Below are 21,111 nucleotides of genomic sequence, written 5' to 3'. Positions count from 1 at the left end.
ACTTGATAATCCGAGAACATAAAGTGTTCACTAGTGTGACAGTTAGAATACTCTTGTACTTTCACCCGTAGAACGCGACCCTGATTCGCGATATCAGAGAAAACAACTGTTCACTTCCATCCGGTAATAAACTAGTTTGCTTTTTAGGAAACCAGCACCAACGAATCCCAGCCTGCTAAGTAGGGACCACCTCCCCCAGCGCAGTGTTGCATTTACGCGAGCAGGGCTTGCAGTACCGCTACTGTCCACCCACCATGGCCAGGGGCAGCGGTGAGCCCGATCTGCCGGCGAAGTGAGGATCGCAGCAACTGTGTCACACAGCGCGGGAAGATGGCGGATTGCTCGCTCATAGATGAAGACTTCTCCTCATTCGTCTTCAATTATCTGACAGAAAACGCAGAGTCTCAGGTAAGAAGCCACGCTCAGCCGGCTACATGCTTGGCCACGCACCTTCGCTCACAAGCTAGATGGCAGCGCTGCTCCTCCGTGCGGATGCCGATGCTCGAGCCGCAGCTTGTGCATTGCCGGTCTCTGGAAAGTCATGTGTATGTAGCGGCGGCGAGCGGAGCACCGGCTTCACGTGGAGCTGGCGCTCGGAACTCCACCGGCTCGCGCGAACGACCGCCGAGCGCTGCCGGGGCGCCGTTTGCTACATTTGTTAATACATTGTTGTAAGTGTCACTGCACGGGCTGGCTTCCTTCCTTCATTCATTCCGCACACGTGGGTGCCCAAAGTTATAGGAAATAGCTCATATTCTTCTTTCGGTGGGGCACTGATTTGTACCAAGATGCGTGTGCAGTACGGGCACCAGAACAAAATCAACTCCTACTTCATGCCTTTAAAAAATCTGCCGATCAAAGCCATGCTAAAGTCAAGTAGAAAGGGGGAAATTAACAATTTGTGTTTCCTCTTTGTGGTTAATTGGACCCTCGTGTATTATTTTCACAATTGTTTCAAAACAGTGGATCAGATTGATTTAGCAGTGTGGTTGCGTAACGCGGTATATTTCTTACACAACATTTATGATTGGATCTTAAGAAGATGGGATACAGCAGCAAACTCGGGTTGCAGCCACTTTACAATTGGTGACATGTCTCTTTTTCTGTCCAAACTCGCATCGTTTTCTTTAAGTGCCGTACTGTGAACATCAACGGGGTTTCATATCAGGCACACAAACCGTACTTTCCCATTCTCAGCATGTTGCATAATGTACCTAGCAGCAACTTAGTTTCTTAAATGCGTATTTTTTTTAAAAAAATGATGTAAATGTTTACGCAAGGGAGTTTTTATTTATGTTTTAATCGAAAACATTTACCTAGCTACCGTAAGAAATTAAGATATGCTAATCATGTGTAGTATATCGTTTCATATCATTAAAACTGTAACTGCCGATGATGTACATTGCGTAAGGAATGCGAGCATGGGTTATGAAACAGTTTGATAGTGTCACATGAGAGCTTGCTGCACCGACGAGTGCTGACGTCTCTGCTTTACTACTGGGAGCTGAGAATGAACCCGATGCCACTGCATTTCTGGCACCACACGCTGCGCATCTCAAGTAGTGTGGCCATATAACGCGTACTTTCCAGTGACATGAAAGCAAACCTCTTATTTTGATTGTAGGATGTAACTACGTACGGCAATGCCAGGTGATCGCGCTTGACTATAGTCAGGCAAACTTGTGCTTGCAGTTTTTATAGGTCCTGCGAAACAGCAACGCTCTTTGCGAAATGAAGGCAAAGAACTGCATTCCCATAATATGAAATTGTTTTGGCATGTTTTAACTTTATAAGGTGCGGTCCGAAACAATTATTATACAGTATTACGAGAAGGTTTGCGAAAGCTTTTTAATGGGTCACCTCAGTGTGACCCTTGACACTGCCATCTAGTGTTACAGTTATATTTGGATGAGGCTGCATCTGGATTGTAGCAGCAGCTGAGAAAAGCAACGGCAAGTCTTGAAACAATCACGCTAATATACACATGATGTGTGGCCACAGTAACAAAGCAGGTTGGGCAAGTTCAATTTAAAGAATGTGCTTGGATGGAAAAGATTGGAAAATTACACTTTTCTGTTTGGCATTGGTGAAATAGAGGATAGTGTTTAGCTTTGAAATAAAAAAAAGAAAAAATATTTTATTAGTAAGACTCTTCAATAGGAAATATATTATCTTTGGTGATCTTTAAATCTGCTGAAGTGGAAAGAAGAGTCTTGGCTCCTTCCATATTCGTAAACAACTTCTCATAACCCAAGAAATATCCATTAGTAATGACAAGCCTGGAATTCTCAAAAAGAATCGTTCAGTGTTGATGTTTGAGTGAACCTGTGGGAAATACCTAGAGGTACCAAGTTCAAGTTTAATTGTCATTCAACCATACATGATTTCCCATGAATACAGCCAAACAAAACAGCGTTACACTGGGGCCAAGGTGCAAAACACTGTACCAACTGTCATTCACACACACATAGTGCAAGGAACATATAGCACATCTAAGATATCAGTAAAATACAGTCTCACTAAAAAATATGGTCCAAGACCCTGAGTCCATGAATATTGCAGCACTCTGCAGTCAAACATCTTGTCCTCTGCTGAGCGAACACTGGGGGGCAGCACTGACTCCAGCTTGAATGCTGCACCACACGGCCTCTGGTGGAGTGCACAGACTCCAATGCCTCTCTCCTGGGTGGCTGTAAACAGGCAACACCGTGGCTTGAGGCCTAGTCCTTGCTGTGACTGGGGCTGCATAGCTCCCCTGCCATCCACCAGTAAATCAGTGAACTGGACTTACAGCATTCTACATTAACAATGGCCAATGTAATGTGATGTAAAACTTGGCCTGAACAGAGCTTTGGCAGAATTAATCAGTTTCTTTATTGATATCACTCCCCAACCAAAATCAGGCCTCTTTCTCATGGACTATTAAAAATCTCTCTTCCATAGCCCATAACTAATAGTGGCCCAATTGTGCACAGCCTGTTTCTATCTCTCTCAAACAGGATTTCTCTGATAAATCCATTCTTTCTGCTTCTTCTTGTCTGGCTGAAATTATCTCCTCAGAGCTTCACTCCCCTTTTCTGGACATTTCCCACTTACATCTGTGACTCCTTCCATAATTGCAACAGTTTACAATTCCTTAGTCCCAACCATCTCATCTATATCATAGCTGCCCAGTCTTGCCACATGTCCTCCCTCAGCACAGGTTTACAGTGTCACATTGTGGATTAGTTTGTAAGGTGCTACTTTCACAGGCACACAATTTTAATCAAAGCTCTTGAGTTTTATTCTGTATACCAAATAATTAAAAAGGACCGATGATTGTGACTTCAGAGGTGAGTAGCTTGCATCATTTGCTATCATGACGTGGTTGAACAGTGGCCTTAAACTCCAATACTGCTGCAAGCAGGAATGCACACAGAAAATGTTAGAGTTATCATGTCAGGTATCATAGTGGAGAAAGAAACAGCTAATAATTTGAAAAGATTATTGGGCTTCTCTGCTTTCATCTGCTTCCTGACTTGCTGGGTATCTACATTTCCTCCTTTCTCCACATACACAGTCTCTTCAGTGCTTTGCTTTTGATATCACACACAGTGATTGTGGGAGGGGCTATGATCCAACAGTTCTGGGGTTAGGACAGATACCCAATTTACAGTAGTAAGTGTGATGAGAAAAATCATTCAAGACATCACAGCCCCTTCTTTTCTTCATTGTATTTGCTGAGTTTCTTCCCTTGGAGTCCTGCTTGATGGCGCAATAACATCAGCTCCGGACTCCGGAGCGAAGGTTCCCGAGTTCGAATCCAAGTCGGGTTGAGCGTCGAGCTAGCAACTTGGCCTCATTAAAAACAAGAATAGCTTGCTACAGAAACACTGTCATGACGGTGCACCGTTAACTCCACTGCCGAGTTAAGGGCTATTCTTCTTCTTCCTTTGGAGGGTGAGGTCCCTACACTTGGAAGCTTGCACTGCTTGGAATAATATGAAGCTTTGCTGCTGCATTCATGAATTATAAAAGTGACCATATTCCTCTGCTTGTATGATCTTTGCTTGGAAACAGAAAAGTAACAGTAAATCAAACCTTGCCATGGCCTAAGGAACTCCAGATATAAATGTCTAATCAGGGGTTCCCAACCTTTTTTATGCCAGGACCAATACTATTAAGCAAAGGGGTCTGTTTACCCCAGGTTGGCAAGCCCTGGTCTAAATACTTATGTTAACACAGATCAGCTTAAAAGGAATGAATGAAATTAGATTCTGTTTTTGAAGTGGGCTGCAATGGAGATTTTTACAGATCTGGATTCATCGTTCTTTTCCATTATTAAAACCACTATTCTCCCTAAAGAAATACCCTTATTCTGTATGTTCTCAAGCTGGAGTTATGTGAACAAGATACAGACTCATCCTTGAATAGTGTCTCTAATATTACAGGAGATGCCGGACCCTTGGCTGGAAATAGGGAAACAAATAGATTATATGAGTTTACAGTTGTAAAGAGAGAACAAACAAGCTTCAGTTGGAAGTTTGAATAAGATAGAGATGGTTTGAAAAGAGAGTCCATGGATGTGATAGCTCACATTCTTTTACATCCATGGTGGAGCAGAGTGGAAAACTCACAGCTTCAAGAACAGAGTGTTTGCGCTGAAACGTGCGGTCAGTGATACCCGGTAAACGAGGGTGTGATGGTGAAGAGGTCCTGTGGGTGTCACAGGTGCAATAAGTGTCTGGAACCTAGTACAACATTGTGTATCACAATGGAGTTCTCACTTACACTTGTACTTAGAGAACGCTATGTGACCATTGCAATGAAGAGTAAATTTATTATGAGGACATTGACTGTCATCTCCGTAAAATTTATATGATCCTTTGGCTTAGCAGTTGCACTGACAACCAGTAGGTGTAACCTTTCATCACATTGAGGACACTTGCTCTGTGATACAAAGTATTGATCAGATTGCTAGTAGAATCTGTATGAAATTACACTAACTACAGGTTAGTTAAGACACAAGGAATCAATAGGCAGCAGCTATGTCCTGCTGAAAGGTGACTTCCTGTATCCTAATAGTGCAAACAGAAAATGCTAAAGGACTTGGTTCAGCTGAAGTACAGATGTATATCATACTTTATAGCAGGTATTACTGCAGAATAAAATTGTTTCACCACAGTTAGCAAGTTCCCTGCTTGCCTTACTTACTTTGTGTAAAAAGCAAAAACTGGATCTATTGTATACTCCACCAGTAGGGGGTCTCGAACTTGTAGTAATACATAAGGTTTATTATGTAATCTGTTTAAAAAGGCATGCAGGTGTGGTCATCACCAGATGTTATATTCTTGAGTCATATTGGAAAATTGTAGAAATGTTTTGAAACTTGATTTTTTTCCCCGCACCCCCCATTCCAGTTAAACAATTGCTTGTTTTCTTTACCTGTGCATATTTAAGGTTATCTTTTTGTCTTGAGTGGCAGGGTTTTTTTTTAATCTATCATATTATTAAAATATTTTTACCATAATAATTGATGTAGTATTTAGTAGGAAAGCTCAGAAACATGCACCTCAGATAAACAACCAATACACCCACTGCTGGCATATTTGTAGAATGCAAATGAAAGTGATCGAAAGAAGGAATGAAAAATAATTAATTTATTTATCAAATCATTTACAACTTTCATTATGGCTGAACTTTGCTTCGAAGTCCAAAAAATGCAAATGACTATCTCCATGTGGAGCTTGTCATATCAGTCATTTGATATTCCCTCCAGTCCTATGGTTTTGGTGAATTTTTGAAGACTTGCGATGCTGGATGCTGGATTCTGCCTTTCATCTAATCTAAAACCAAACATCTCTGTCAGTTTGCTCAAGGAGCCAGTGCAGCAGGATAATGGAAGTGACATGGTGTGTTTCTATTTAGACAGCAGCTTGCATTTAATAGTGATGTTGAGTACACGTATCATGGTTTAGCCCAGGTGAAGTGGTGTTGCAGTACCATTGATGAGGTATATAATTTTGTGCCATTGAAGCAGTAATCTGTGACATTGGTCTTTGACAAATTGTAGAGTCTTGTTTTAGAAACATGGAGCACCACAGCACAGAAACAGGCCTTTCAGCCCATCTAGTCTGTGCCAACCTATCGACCTATCAACCTGCACCCAGACCATAGCCTTCAATACCCCTCTCATCCGTGTACCTATCCAAACTAGAAGTGTTGCAATTGAACCTGTATCTATTACATCCATTAGCAGCTCATTCCACAATTGCACCACCTGTAAGTGAAGATGTTTCCCCTAAGGTTCCTGTTAAATATTTCACTCTAAACCCATGACCTCTACTTTTAGTCTCACTGAACCTGAGGGGAGAAAAGCCTGCATTCATTTACCTCATCTATACCCCTCATAATTTTGTATACCACTGTCAAATCTCCCATCATTTTAATTCCACTTCCCACTCTCATTCCGACATGTCAGTCCATGGCCACCTGTACTGTTGCGATGAGGCCACACTCAGGTTGGAGGAGCAACACCTTGTATTCCTTCTGGGTAGCCTCCAAGTTGATGGCCTGAACATCGATTTCTTGAACTTCCAGTAATTCAGTTCCCCCCCTCCACCACCATTCCCCATTCCCATTTCCCTCTTTCACCTTATCTCCATGGCCTTCTATCTTCCCCTTTCAGTATCCCCCTTCTCCAGCCCTGTATCTCTTTCACCAATCAAATTCTCAACTCCTTACTACACACCTCCCCACAGTTTCACCTATCACCTTGTGTATCTTACTCCCCTCCGCCCACCTTCTCACTCCGACTCCTCAGAATTTTTTCCAGGCCCGAAACGTCGACTGTACTCTCCCATAAATGCTGCCTAGCCTGCTGAATTCCTCCAGCGTTTTGTGTGCGTGTTGCTTGGATTTTCAGCATCTGTGTGTTTTCTCCTGTTTGTGATTGGTTCCCTCATTGTCGTACACTCCAGGAAATAAAATTCTGGCCTCTTCAACCTTTCCCAATAACTCCAGTACCCAAGTCCCAGCAACAACCTTGCCAATTCCCTCTTCACTCTTTAAATATTTTAAGGAAGTCAAGCCACTTAATGTAATTTGCTTTAAAGTGTGGCTAGTTCAAAGTGTGGGAACACACAGTGACACCCTGCTTGTTAATTTGTGCTTTTCATTTCTTGCTTTAATGTGGCCCTTCTAAAGTTCTCTTGATGAAGGCAGCCATTGTACACTAAGACTTGCACTTGTCTCAAGCTTACTAATTTGGAAATATAATGTGTCATGAGGTTATATTTTGCAAAATACCATTGTCACATTTTAATTCTTAGAAGGACAACTACATGTCTATGTTTCACTTCAGTTTTAACATTCTTTAGGCAATACTAAAAATGTTAATGTTGTGAAATGCAGTTTGAAACTATCGTAGAGCTTTATCAATACACTGAAAGACAGATTTCATAGGTTAGAGAGATAATGGTCTATTATATGTTGTTAGATATTCTTCAAACAAACTGTAATGCATAACTTATCTCATTTAAAAAAAGTTTATTCAGAAAAGATTCCACATATGGTAGTAGCTGATGCAATTTCTAAGAAGCTTGAGCAATTCTTAGTCTAAGAATTCTAAGGCAATTATGTTTTCTGTGTGGTAACACGAGCAGGATAAAGTATAGCTAATTGAATCTCTGTGTTTTTCTCTCTCTTCCTGTAAACCTTAATGAAACAGTGAAGACTTATTTGTGGAAGGAAAAGATCAACTTTTCTTTGAAGTCTTATGTTTAAAGTACCAAATGTCAGTGGCAGAAGTTGGGGAAGAGGAAGTTACCAGTGAACTTGTCCCCTTTGTGCATGTTAGTGTAATGACAATACAACAAGAATTCTGGGAGTTCTTAATACCGCAGGCATGTTTTGATAAATACCGAGGCCCCAGAAATGAGAGTAGGGCCTGGAAGCCCTCTCTGTAGCTTTCCTGAAGAAGAGATAAAGCCAGTTCCGTCGGTGAGCTACAAAATCTGGGAAGGCACTTGCATCCTGCAGCCCTAAATATCTTGAACAACGTCATGTGTAACATTTCCCGTCCAATCACGTGTTGTTAAAGAGAAGTAGAAATAGTGGGGTAAAAACCTAGCCTAATTGAACAAACACTAAGAAATATTTCTCTGATCAAGAAAAGTCCAGGAGGTTACATTGTCTTTCATTTACATTATTAGTCACTTCTTGAATAAAATTACATTTTTCTCAGGTGTAGCTCTTTGAATATACCAATACTATTCCAATCTGGACTCCATTTCAATCATATTTCCCAAAGTCCATATTTTTTTAAATAAGATCAAGGATACCTGTCTGGGTAATGAAATTTTTTTACTTTTTAACATTTGATTATAAAGTCTGCACTGCAGCCTTTTATAAGAAATATATAAATAATTTGGCTTATGTAATCAACTTTCCAAAAATAATGGGAACTCAACTTTTCTTCTCCTGAAAAGCTGCTATCAAAGGAATATAGATCATTTGTTGTACCAGGTTTGAATAAGATTGGCCTGTAGTTTCTTACAGAAGTGACTGTGATAGTGTGCGTTAACTAGTGAATCATTTGTGTTGGACCAATTCACATATCCCCATTTCTGTTTGGTTTGCTTCTGGCATTCAGTACAGTGGGTGCTGTGGTATGAGCATGTGACTGACAACTCCTTTAGTTTGGAAGTTTGTGCTCAGCTGTGTTGCATTAGTGTTCTGTAAACAGTTTGACAATGTGGCATACTTGGCTGGAGCTCATGCTTATTCCATATATGATCTGACAGACCAAGGAATCCTAGATATCCTCAGAAAATTCTTTGTCTAGCTTGTCTCCATTTTTGGTTGTTGTTCAACATACTTCCTTTTACAGTGCTTAAACTTCCTTGTATAACTCCCTACATGTACTTTTATGTTAAAAACTATAAAAACAAGCCTAACCCTTCTCCCATTTCCAGCCCTCCTCCTCTTGGATATCCCACGCTGATTCTCTGCCTTCACTGGACCTTTTCATCTCTAAATGCTGATGAGCCATCAACTGGCTCAACTTCAGCACTCTGCACTCCTCCTCGAACCTTGTTGCTCTCTGAATGCATTGCTGTGCACTCTCTCTGCACCAATCCAAAGCCTACTATCAAACCCGCAGACAAAGGGGCCGCTATTTTAGTGGCAGACTGCCCTCTATCTTGCTGAGGCCAGGTAGCAACTCTCAAACACCTCCTCCTATCAAACACCTCCTCCTACCTAACCCTGGAAGAGGACACCATTTTGGACCATTAGAAAACTGTCTCTGATACCATCACTGACCTGATCAACTCTAGGGAACTCCCATTACTGCCATCATAGTTCCCTTACCCCGTACTGCTTGTTTCTACTTCCTACCCAAGATCCACAAGCCTGACTGTCCAGGTAGGTTCATTGACTCTGCCTGCTCCTGCCCCACTGAACCCATGCCCTCGCACCTCAAATCCATTCTATCCCCATTGGTTCAGCCCCTTCCCACCTACATCTGTGACATTTCTCAGGCTCACAGTCTCCTCAATAGCTCTCAATTCCCTGGCCTTGGCCATCTCATTTTCACCATGGATGTTCAGTCCCTATACACCTTTATCCCCCATCAAGAAGGCCTCAAAGCTCTCTGCTTCTTTTTCAATAAAAGAACCAAACAGATCCCCTCCACCACCACTCTCTGAAACACAGAACTGATCCTCACCCTCAACAATTTCTCCTTCAGCCTTTCCCACTTTCTCCAGACTCAAGGGGTTGCCATGGGCACCTGCATGGTCCCAGCTATGCCAGCCTATCCATTGGCTACCTAGAACAATCTATGTTCCTAGCCTTCCCTAGTAATGCTCCCCAACTCTTCCTCCACTGCATTGACTACTGATTTGCTGCGGTTTCATGCACTCATGCTAAGCTCATCGCTTTCATCAACTTTGCCTTTAAGTTAAACTCTGCTCTTAAATTTACTTGGTCCACTTCTAACATCTCCCTCCCCTTCCTCGATCTCTCTGTCTCCATCTTTGGAGGCAAACTGTTGATCAACAGTGTTTATAAACTTACCGATTCGCATGGCTATCTTGAATGTACATCTTCCCTGTCTCCTGTAAAAGTGCTATTCCTTTTCTCAGTTTCTTTATCTCCACTTCATCTGTTTCCAGGATGAGGCTTTTCTTTCCAAGAAATCAGAGACGTCCTCCTCATTCAAGGAATGGGGTTTCCCTTCCACCACCATTGATACTGCCCTAGCCTGCACCTCCTCCATTTCCCAGACATCCACACTCATCTCTTCTTCTTGCTGCCTCAATAGTGACAGTTCTTTTTGTCCATATCTACCACCCCAGCAGCCTCCATATCCAACATATCATTCTCCGCAGCTTTCACCATCTTCAAAGGGATCCAACCACCAAACGCATCTTTACCTTCCCCAATTCTCCGCTTTCTGTGGGGATCGCTCCCTCTGTGATTCCCTTGCCCATTCGTACCTCCCCACTAATCTCCCTCCAAGCACTTATGCTTGCAAGCAGCCAAAGTGCTACACCTGCCCATTCACCTCCGCCCTTACCTCCATTCAGGGCCCCAAACAGTCCTTCCAAGAGAGGCATACTTCACCAGCAAATCTGTTAAGGGTCATCTTATATCTGGTACTCCCAATGTGGCCTCCTCTACATTAATGAGACCCATAATAAATTGAGGGAATATTTCTTCGAGCACCTTCACTCCTGTTGGTTCAGTCCCTTCCCGCCTACCGACACTCTCATGTGCGCAGTCTCCCCAATAGCTTTCATTTCTCTGGCCTTGACCATCTCATTTTCACCATTTTTGGAAAGGGTTTGGAAATTGTCAGGTGAGGAAATATAGACAGGCCGGGAGGACTCCATATACCATGCATATATGAAGTATATGAGGTTGCAACTGCTGATGGAATATCTGAAGGGGCTGCTCCTCAGGTTTTGGTTACATTTCCAGCCGCTTGCTGCGTATATATGGGCGCCCGGTAAGGAAGGGAGCGGGTCGCGAGGAAGATTTAATCAACACACATCAAAGTTGCTGGTGAATGCAGCAGGCCAGGCAGCAAGAGGTACAGTCAATGTTTCGGGCCGAGACCTCTCGTCAAGACTAACCAAAGGAAGAGCTAGCAAGAGATTTGAAAGTGGGAGGGGGAGGGGGAGATCCAAAATGATAGCAGAAGACAGGAGGGGGAGGGATGGAGCCAAGAGCTGGACAATTGGCAAAAGGGATATGAGGGGATCATGGGACAGGAGGCCCAGGGAGAAGGAAAGGGGGGAGGGGGGGAAAACCCAGAGGATGGGCAAGGGGTATATTCAGAGGGACAGAGGGAGAAAAAAGGGAGAGAGAGAGAGAGAGAGAGAGAGAGAAAGGAATGTGTATATATAAATAAATAATGGATGGGGTACGAGGGGGAGGTGGGGCATTAGCAGAAGTTAGGGAAGTCAATGTTCATGCCATCAGGTTGGAGGCTACCCAGACGGAATATAAGGTGTTCCTCCAACCTGAGTGTGGCTTCATCTTTACAGTAGAGGAGGCCATGGACAGACATATCAGAATGAGAATGGGATGTGGAATTAAAATGTGTGGCCACTCAGAAATCCTGCTTTCTCTGCGGACAGAGCGTAGGTGTTCAGCAAAACGACCTCCCAGTCTGCGTCGGGTATCGCCAATATATAAAAGGCCACATCAGGAGCACCGGACGCAGTATATCACACCAGGTGAAGTGTTGCCTCATCTGGAAGGACTGCCTGGGGCCCTGAATGGTGGTAAGGGAGGAAGTGTAAGGGCATGTGTAGCACTTGTTCTGCTTACAAGGATAAGTGCCAGGAGGGAGATCAGTGGGGAGGGATGGGGGGAACGAATGGACAAGGGAGTCGCGTAGGGAGCGATCCCTGCGGAAAGCAGAGGGGGGAGGGAAAGATGTACTTGATGGTGGGATCCCATTGGAGGTGGCGGAAGTTACGGAGAATAATATGTTGGACCCGGAGGCTGGTGGGGTGGTAAGTGAGGACCAGGGGAACCCTATTCCTAGTGGGGTGGCGGGAGGATGGAGTGAGAGCAGATGTGCGTGAAAAGGGGGAGATGCGTTTGAGAGCAGAATTGATGATGGAGGAAGGGAAGCCCCTTTTTTTAAAAAAGGAGGACATCTCCCTCGTCCTGGAATGAAAAGCCTCATCCTGAGAGCAGATGTGGCGGAGACGGAGGAGTTGCGAGAAGGGGATGGCATTTTTGCGAGAGACAGGGTGAGAAGAGGAATAGTCCAGATAGCTGTGAGAGTCCGTAGGCTTATAGTAGACATCAGTAGATAAGCCGTCTCCAGAGATAGAGACAGAAAGATCTCGAAAGGGAAGGGAGGTGTCGGAAATGGACCAGGTAAACTTGAGGGCAGGGTGAAAGTTAGAGGTAAAGTTAATGAAGTCAACGAGCTCAGCATGCATGCAGGAAGCAGCGCCAATGCAGTCGTCGATATAACGAAGGAAAAGTGGGGGACAGATACCAGAATAGGTTTGGAATATAGATTGTTCCACAAAGCCAACAAAAAGGCAGGCATAGCTCGGACCCATATGACTTGTTTGTTTTAACACAAGTGGCTAAAAATGAACTGTTGCTCCTTCATTTCTTCAAGCAATGAAGAATAGTTTGTTTGCTTATATCTGAATTGTTTTAGAAAAAAATTCTTAAGATTTTGGTTTTGCTCAAGTTTTTAAAAATAATTATCTACTTTCAAGTACTGGGCTCCATGACCAAATCTGTATGTGAAATACAAACACCTACTCCTGTGTATTTTTAAACAATACTGTGGAAAGCACTATTGTGATACACAGATGTGAGAATTATTACAGTTAACATTCAGTCTAGGATATTTTAAAGGACGGATAGTGACTGAAGATGTGTTAAAATTGTCTAAGGGCCAGGAACAAATGCTACAAAAATTGAGTTCAATTTTAAGTAAAATTTTGTATTTGTTGATGTAACAGTGATGCTGCATTCCAAGTATCATCTGTGAATTATTGTTCAGAAGCCTGAGGTATAATTTTAATTTATGTAAATTTCATGTCATTCTTAAGATTATTTAATAATAAAATGTTAGTTGTCACTACAATTGTTTCATCTTATCAGCTTCTATCTGGTTATAACTGACAGAATGTTGCACTGTCGCATACTTTAGTGTTTGGTAAGCTTTCATTGTACTATAGGTTTCCCCCGCCATCTGAAGGTAGAGCGTTCCTATGAAATGGTTCATAAGCCGAAATGCCGTAAAGCGAAGAAGCAATTCCCATTTATCTTTATGGGAAAATTTTGCGAACATTCGCAGACCCAAAAATAACCTACCAAATCGGCCCAAATAACACATAAAACCTAAAATAACAGTAACATATAGTAAGAGCAGGAATGATGTGATAAATACACAGCCTATATAAAGTAGAAATACTTTTCCACAATCATTACTGAACTGTTCTCCGTAGCGAAAATCTCACACAAGCGCCGTCGGCAGAAAATCTCACGCAAGCGCTGTTGGCATAAACACGCTCTCCAGTAACCTTTAAGCTATGAAGCTGCCAAATCTACCAAATAACACGTAAAAATACACAGCCTATATAAAGTAGAAATAATGTATGTACAGTGTAGTATCACTTACCGGAATTGAGAAGACAGCACCGAGGACGCTGATGATGGTGTGTTAGGCTGAGTCGGAGTTTGGGTGGTGCAGTGGCCCCCACCCTCCAGGCCGCCGAGTGATACATTGCCGCGAAACGTGCAGGGGTGCAGCGGTAGCCGGGAGGCACACAGCACATCCTTAAGAAGAAAGCTGAAATAAACATGCTAATTAATTAGGTGCCGCCTGGCATGTAATTGTCGGCCCAGATCAGTGCCAATTTCCGACTGCGTCGTCTCTGATCTGGGCTGACAATTACGTGTCGGCAGTACCTAATTAATTAGCATGTTTATTTCAGCTTTTTTCCTAAAGATGTTCTGTGTGCCTCCCGGCTACCGTTGCATTCTCCGCAAATCGGTATCTGTCCGTGGCCTGGGGGTTGGGGTGGTGTGGCACTGGGGTGTCATCTCGTCATCATCTGTTTCCAATAGGGCAGGCAGGTCATCTTCTATCTCTGCCCGCCTTGATGCCGAAGGTCGAGGTTCGTCGTCTGCTGTGGCTGACGTGGAAGGCTTGCTTGACTGCTGAGCCTCGCGCATTTTTCTGTCACACAGTTCTTTGTAAGGACTCAAACCATCCTGCAAATATCACCTAAACTGACGTACCCTTTCAAAATTAAAGTCGTACTTTATCATTACTCATTCGGTTTCAATTGTTATCCTTTTTTCTTCCAATTGCATCAGCTCTTCATCTATCAGATCTTGGTCATGGGATGCCAAAACCTCTTCAACATCATGTTCGTCCGCTTCCACAAGCCAAACTCACTTTGTCCTTACTTCGTTCACCACGATCAAAACACTTAATTATGTCTAGTTTTACGCTAAGCGTAACACCCTTATGAGCTCTTTTAGGCTTTTCCAATACCATAGAGCTCATCCTGCTAACGACTGCTCACAGGCACGTGTTTAAGCAATGCTGGTGAGAATGCAGTTCCGAATCCGGGGGAGAGTGGCTGCTCGGGGTGTGCATTGCCTTTTATCGCGCGCTGATTTCTTTCGTAACAGTGAAAACACCTTCTGAAAGCGAAAACAGGGTACTAATGTAGGTCTTTTGTAACAGTGAGGTTTCGTAAAGCGAACGTTCGAAAAGCGGGGGACACCTGTATTGATATTGTAAAAATTTGTTACCATGGTTTTCACGAAGTAATGTTTACTCCCTACAAAATTCAGAATTTTGGAAAACATGACAATATTATTGTACCTGCTTTTGTTTGTTTGTTTCTGATGCATTCACTAAAAACATGCTAGCTGTTCTAAGATTCTTCCTTCCAGTATGCTCAGAGATGGACCAAAGAGCTGAATTCCCATAGAGTGGTCAGAGTGACTTGGCATTAAGGCAGCTTTTGATTGGAGTGTGGCAACTGGTAAAACTGAAGTAAGTGGGCATGAAAGGGTAAATGCTCCATTGACTGGAGTCATACCTTACACAGAGAAAGATAGCTATGGTTACTTGATGTGAATCATCCCAGCCTTAGCATGTGGTAGCAGCTGTCGTAGACACTGCAGTCTTCAGCTGCTTATTCAGTGAGCTTGCTTCCATCATGAATTCACTGAAGAATTGCAGAATATTCAATAAATAAAGTTGTGCATGCTTGTGTGCTTTAAGACCGAGACAACATGCAGTCATGGAGGAGTACTTTGTGGCTTATGTTCCAGGCAATGATCATCTCTAATGGGGAGAATCTAACTGCATACCCCTGAAAATTAATGCATTGCACTTGTCGAGTTTTCCACTGTTAAAATCCTGGGTTGTCATTATTGTCCCAAAGTTTAACTGGACCAGCTGCATAAATGCTAAGGCAGTAGAGCAGGTCAGCTGACTATGCTGCGGTAAGTGACATTCCTCCTGACTCGTTGAACTCTTTCTGCCACCTCCAAGTGAGGAGCGTATGAAATACCCTCCATTTGTAGAGATAAGTGCAATTCAAAAATATTTTAAAAGCTTTGCACCAGGCAGGACAAGCTGCTGGTTTGATTGGCATCCTGTATCTTACTAATACCATGAGACATTTAAAGGGTAATTAATGATAGTAGAAATATGCCATTGACCAACTGGAATGAAATTATTTCATATGTAATTCTTTATTACCTGCAGTTATATGCAATTGCTATTGCTGATACTTTAGATTTTAGACAGACCTTTGAGATAAAAATCCATTGTTTAACCTACTTCGCTGGTTTTTTTTTTGGGATGTGTTGAGCAAAAATGGGTCAATATTTCAAGCCACATTGTATTTAAAACTCATCCATAAATATTTCCCTTTCTGTTTGACACTATTATGATATATTTCTTATTTTTAACATTTAGTTTAAGATATGAAACTGCTTTGAAGTCTGTGCAAAATGTAAATTACAATCAAGATGTTGTGTTTCACACATGTAAGCTGGCACCAGTTTTCTGCTTTCCATCTGTAGAATTATGCTGCATTTACTCTGTGGTCCAGTCAAGTATAAAGTCAGCAACTTGTCACAAAGGAGGTAATGTGCATAAATCTGTTCAAACACCTCAACCCTAAATAACTTGCTTCATAAATGTTAAGCAGCTTAATTGTACCAATGTTGTAGAGAAACACGGTGAGAGTAACCAGTTCTTTGATCGTGTTCCGAACTCCATACTTTGTGTTTGATCCGAATCCTTTAATCCCTTAATGGAAAAATTGTGGTAATCTCACTCTTAAAATTTTCGTGTAATCCAATACTTCAAGATATCAATTATCCTTAAAGTAAAAATATGCTCCAGGTTTTGAATAGCCTGTCAATATATGAAGAACATCATAAAGAAATACAGGAATGGAATTCAATCCTGCATCTGGACTACTATTCAGTTAGATCAAGGATAATATTTGCCTCAGCACCATTTCCTGTACTTATCCCTTGGTCTCCTTGATGTCGCAATATCTACTTGATGCAGCAAGTCCCTATGAAAGTTCGCTCATCCATTTCCACCGATACTCACTTGTCTAAGGTTGTAGAAGGTACATTTGTCCCTACGCCTTCTCATTCACCTCTATTCCTTGACATAAACAGCCCTTCCAGGTCAGGTAAAGATTTGCTTGCACCTCTTTCCACCTCGTCTACTGCATTTGGTGCTCTCAATGTTTCCTCCTCTGCATCAACAAGACTAAGCGTAGATAAGTGACTGTTTTGAGAACACAGTGGCTATCTTGAGCTCCCGGTTACATGCTATTTCAACTCCTCCGCTCATTCCCACACTAGTCTGTTGTTCCTCATCTTTCTCCATGGGCAGAGAGAGAAGTCAAAAGCAAACAAGAAGAGCAATATCTTGTGTTCCCTGTGGGGTTTATAGCCAATAGTATGAACATTGAATTTACCAGTTTTGGTTAACCTGCATCCTTGTGTTCCTTTCTCCTTCTGATTGGTTCTCCCACACATTCTTTTTCCAATTGTCCCAGCCTGTTTTCCAGATTTGTTCCCCTTCCTCCCCTGCATGCATTTCCCCATTATCCTTTCTTAGCTGTCGGATTCTTGCAGACTCTTGCTTTTGTTTAGCATTTTCCATCCTGGGTCTTTTAACGCTACGTCCATCTTCTCCTAACTTGGCTCCATCTGCCCCCTTCCTCTCTTTCTGTCTCCTTACCTTTCTCCACCTTTCACCCACCAGTTGTTGTCTCCCAATTTCACACCTCTCCTCCGCTGGCTTCATCTACCTATCATCATCTTCACTCGGTTCCACATTTGGCCTACCAGCTCTGGTCTCACCCTTCCCTCTCACTCCTTTATGCTGGTTAACTTCTCTCCGCACCTTCAGTCTTGATGAATTGCCTAGACACTGAAATGTTGACCATCCTTCTACCTTCACAGTTGCAACCTGGCCCATTGAATTCCTCTGGTTTTTTCTTTCGTTTTTCTTTTGCTTCAGAGTACAGAGTCTGCAGTACAGTGTCTCTACTTAAAAAATGCTTCACACTTAAAAATATTTTCAGGTGGCTTCATATTTTCCGCATCATATTCTTTTGCCCACTCACACAGCTTGTCTATCTTCCTTCTGTATCCTCTTCACAACCCACATTCCTACCGAGTTTTGTTACATAGGAAAACTTGGATTTATTACACTTAATCTCTTGAAGCTAGTGACTAATATAGATTGTCAACAGCTGGGAGTCCAGTACCAATCTCTGCGCTGTCAACCACCCACAACCTTACTACCCAGAATAACCCATTCATACATTTTGCCTGGAGTCATCCCATCTTTAGTCTATGTCATTATATCACCACTATCCACTTCAATTCTGTTTTCTAACCTCTTGTTTGGCACTTTATTTATTATAATTATTCTGAGATACAGTGCAGAATAGGCCCTTCCGGCACGAGTCGCACTGCCCACCTATTCAACCCTAGCCTAATCACTAGACAATTTACAATGACCAATTGGTCTACTAACAGGTCCGCCTTTGGATTGCGGGAGGAAACTGGATCACCCAGAGGATCCATGCGCTCATGGGAAGCATATGCAACCTTCTTACAGATGATTTGGAATTGAACCCCTGACTCTGACACCCCAAGCTGTAAGAGCGTTGCAAACTGCTATGCTGCTGTGGTGCCCATGTACCATGCAATCTCAAAAACAACCCATAGATTTGTCAAGCATAATTTAATTTTCACAAGACAGCGTTGACTTTGCACGATTCTATTATTATTTTCTCAATACCTTCTGCTTGTTTAATCAATTTTCCTCACAAATGAGTTTAGGCCAATTGCTTGTAGTCCCCTGTTTTCCATCTGCCTTTTTTCTTAAGTGGTGGGGTTGCATTTGTCACCTTCAGTTTGCGAGAAACATTCTAAAATCTATAGAATTTTGACAGACACTAGGCTGTACAAGTACTATTTGTATAGCCACCTTTTTCAGAACTTTGGGTTGCCGGTCATTGGGTCCTGGGGATTTATCATTTTTTCTGTCCAATTAATTTTTCGAATACTTTCTTATTTGCTACTGTTAACTTCAGTCAGCTCCTCGATCACACTGAGCTGTTGTTCTCCAATTTCTCTGCGTGATTTTCTGTGTCTTCTATGGAAAGAGACATAAACTATTTGTTCCAGTTCACTTACGTTTTCTTATTCCTCAATATACTAACTTCCATTTCATTCTGGAAGAGATTTGCATTAACTGCTGATCTGTTTTTGTTTAAATCTATCAATACTACTTCTGTCTATTTTTATATTTCTCACTTCGATATTCTTATATTTTACTTCCCATTTTCTTATTAATATCTTGGTCCTCGCCAAATTCTGAAAATAGTCAAAACTCACGTTTTTTTTGAAACATTGTAAGCTTTTTCCATTGATTCAAAACTTTGTTTAACTTTTGTTAGCCAGCTGGACCACTTTTACTGTAAAGTTTTTGTGCCTTTAAGGGAAATATATTTGTTCCAGACTACTTGAATTGTGTTCCCATTGTTCATTTACTTTCATATTATTAATGAGGTTTTTTAATCCGACTCTTTCCTCATACCTTTGTAGTTTCTTCTGTATAGATTTCGTTTAATTTTCAAGAGTCACATTCAATCTTTATATGAACTTACATCATATTTTATCCCTACTTTTCTAAGAAAAGAGCTCTTCCTGTTTCATTAGAATAAAGGCAGAGGTTTATCTTTCAATAGTGATGATAACAAAGGCAGTTTTGGAATAAAAATGGAATATACTGAGTACAGACAACAGGAATTCTGCAGATGCTGGAAATTCAAGCAACACACATAAAAGTTGCTGGTGAACGCAGCAGGCCAGGCAGCATCTGTAGGAAGAGGTGCAGTCGATGTTTCAGGCCGAGACCCTTCGTCAGGACTAACTGAAGGAAGAGTGAGTAAGGGATTTGAAAGTTGGAGGGGGAGGGATGGAGCCAAGAGCTGGACAGGTGATAGGCAAAAGGGATACGAGAGGATCATGGGACAGGAGGTCCGGGAAGAAAGACAAGGGGGTGGGACCCAGAGGATAGGCAGGAGGTATATTCAGAGGGACAGAGGGAGAAAAAGGAGAGTGAGAGGAAGAATGTGTATATAAAAATAAGTAACAGATGGGGTACAAGGGGGAGGTGGGGCATTAGGGGAAGTTAGAGAAGTCGATGTTCATGCCATCAGGTTGGAGGCTTCCCAGGTGGAATATAAGGTGTTGTTCCTCCAACCTCTGCACCTCTTCCTAGAGATGCTGCCTGGCCTGCTGCGTTTGCACCTCTTCCTAGAGATGCTGCCTGGCCTGCTGCGTTGCACCTCTTCCTAGAGATTCTTCCTAGAGATGCTGCCTGGCCTGCTGCGTTCACCAGCAACTTTTATGTACTCTGTCCGCCAGAGAAAGCAGGATCTCCCAGTGGCCATACATTTTAATTCCACATCCCATTCCCATTCTGACATGTCTAGCCACGGCCTCCTCTACTGTAAAGATAAGCCACACTCAGGTTGGAGGAACAACACCTTATATTCCGTCTGGGTAGCCTCCAACCTGATGGCATGAACATTGACTTCTCTAACTTCCGCTAATGCCCCACCTCCCCCTCGTACCCCATCTGTTGCTTATTTTTATACACACATTCTTTCTCTCACTCTCCTTTTTCTCCCTCTGCACCTCTGAATATACCCCTTGCCCACCCTCTGGTTCCCCCCCCCCCCGTCTTTCTTTCCGGACCTCCTGTCCCATGATCCTCTCGTATCCCTTTTGCCTATCACCTGTCCAGCTCTTGGCTCCATCCCTCCCCCTCCTGTCTTCTCCTATCATTTTGGATCTCCCCCTCCCCCTCCAACTTTCATATTCCTTCCTCACTCTTCCTTCAGTTAGTCCTGACGAAGGGTCTCGGCCTGAAACGTCGACTGCACCTCTTCCTAGAGATGCTGCCTGGCCTGCTGTGTTCACCAGCAACTTTGATGTATACTGAGTACAGGTTTCCCCCGCCATCCGAAGGTAGAGCGTTCCTATGAAACGGTTCGTAAACCGAAATGTCGTAAAGTGAAGAAGCAATTACTATTTATTTATATAGGAAAATTTTGTGAGCGTTCGCAGACCCAAAAATATCGTACCAACTCATGCCAAATAACACATAAAACCTAAAATAACAGTAACATATAGTAAAAGCAGGAATGATATGATAAATACACAGCCTATATAAAGTAGAAATACTTTTCCACAATCATTACTGAACTATTCTCCGTAGCGAAAATCTCACATAAGCGCCGTCGGCAGAAAATCTCACACAAGCGCTGTTGGCAGAAACACGGCGCAAGCGCTCTCCAGTAACCTTTAAACTATGAAGCTGCCAAATCATACCAAATAACACGTAAAAATACACAGCCAATATAAAGTAGAAATAATGTATGTACACTGTAGTGTCACTTACCGGAATCGGGACAGCGCCGAGCACACTGATGTTGGTGTGTTAGACTGAGTCGTTGCAGGTTGGGTGGTGCAGTGGCCCCCATCCTCCGGGCTGCCGACCGATAC

At 42.6% G+C, this 21,111-nt stretch overlaps 1 protein-coding gene across 2 annotated transcripts in view; it reads left to right on the top strand.

Annotated features, from left to right (window-relative positions):
- The first annotated feature begins 235 nt into the window (after positions 1 to 235).
- LOC140200431 (peroxisome proliferator-activated receptor gamma coactivator 1-alpha-like) overlaps positions 236 to 21,111 on the top strand; it is a 171,866-nt gene continuing 150,990 nt past the window's right edge. The window contains exon 1 of one of the 2 annotated variants that reach the window (XM_072263741.1): positions 236 to 408. In XM_072263741.1, coding sequence (XP_072119842.1) covers positions 331 to 408 — 78 coding nt within the window. In that variant the 5' untranslated portion in view covers positions 236 to 330. The remainder of the gene's footprint in view (positions 409 to 21,111) is intronic. The other variant, XM_072263742.1, reaches the window with a different exon arrangement.

This window comes from Mobula birostris, chromosome 7 (assembly GCF_030028105.1).
Source record: "Mobula birostris isolate sMobBir1 chromosome 7, sMobBir1.hap1, whole genome shotgun sequence".
In the NCBI taxonomy this organism is placed as follows: Eukaryota; Metazoa; Chordata; class Chondrichthyes; order Myliobatiformes; family Myliobatidae; genus Mobula; species Mobula birostris.
Note: the sequence above shows the minus strand (reverse complement) of the source record. Positions and strands in the feature narration are given on the sequence as shown.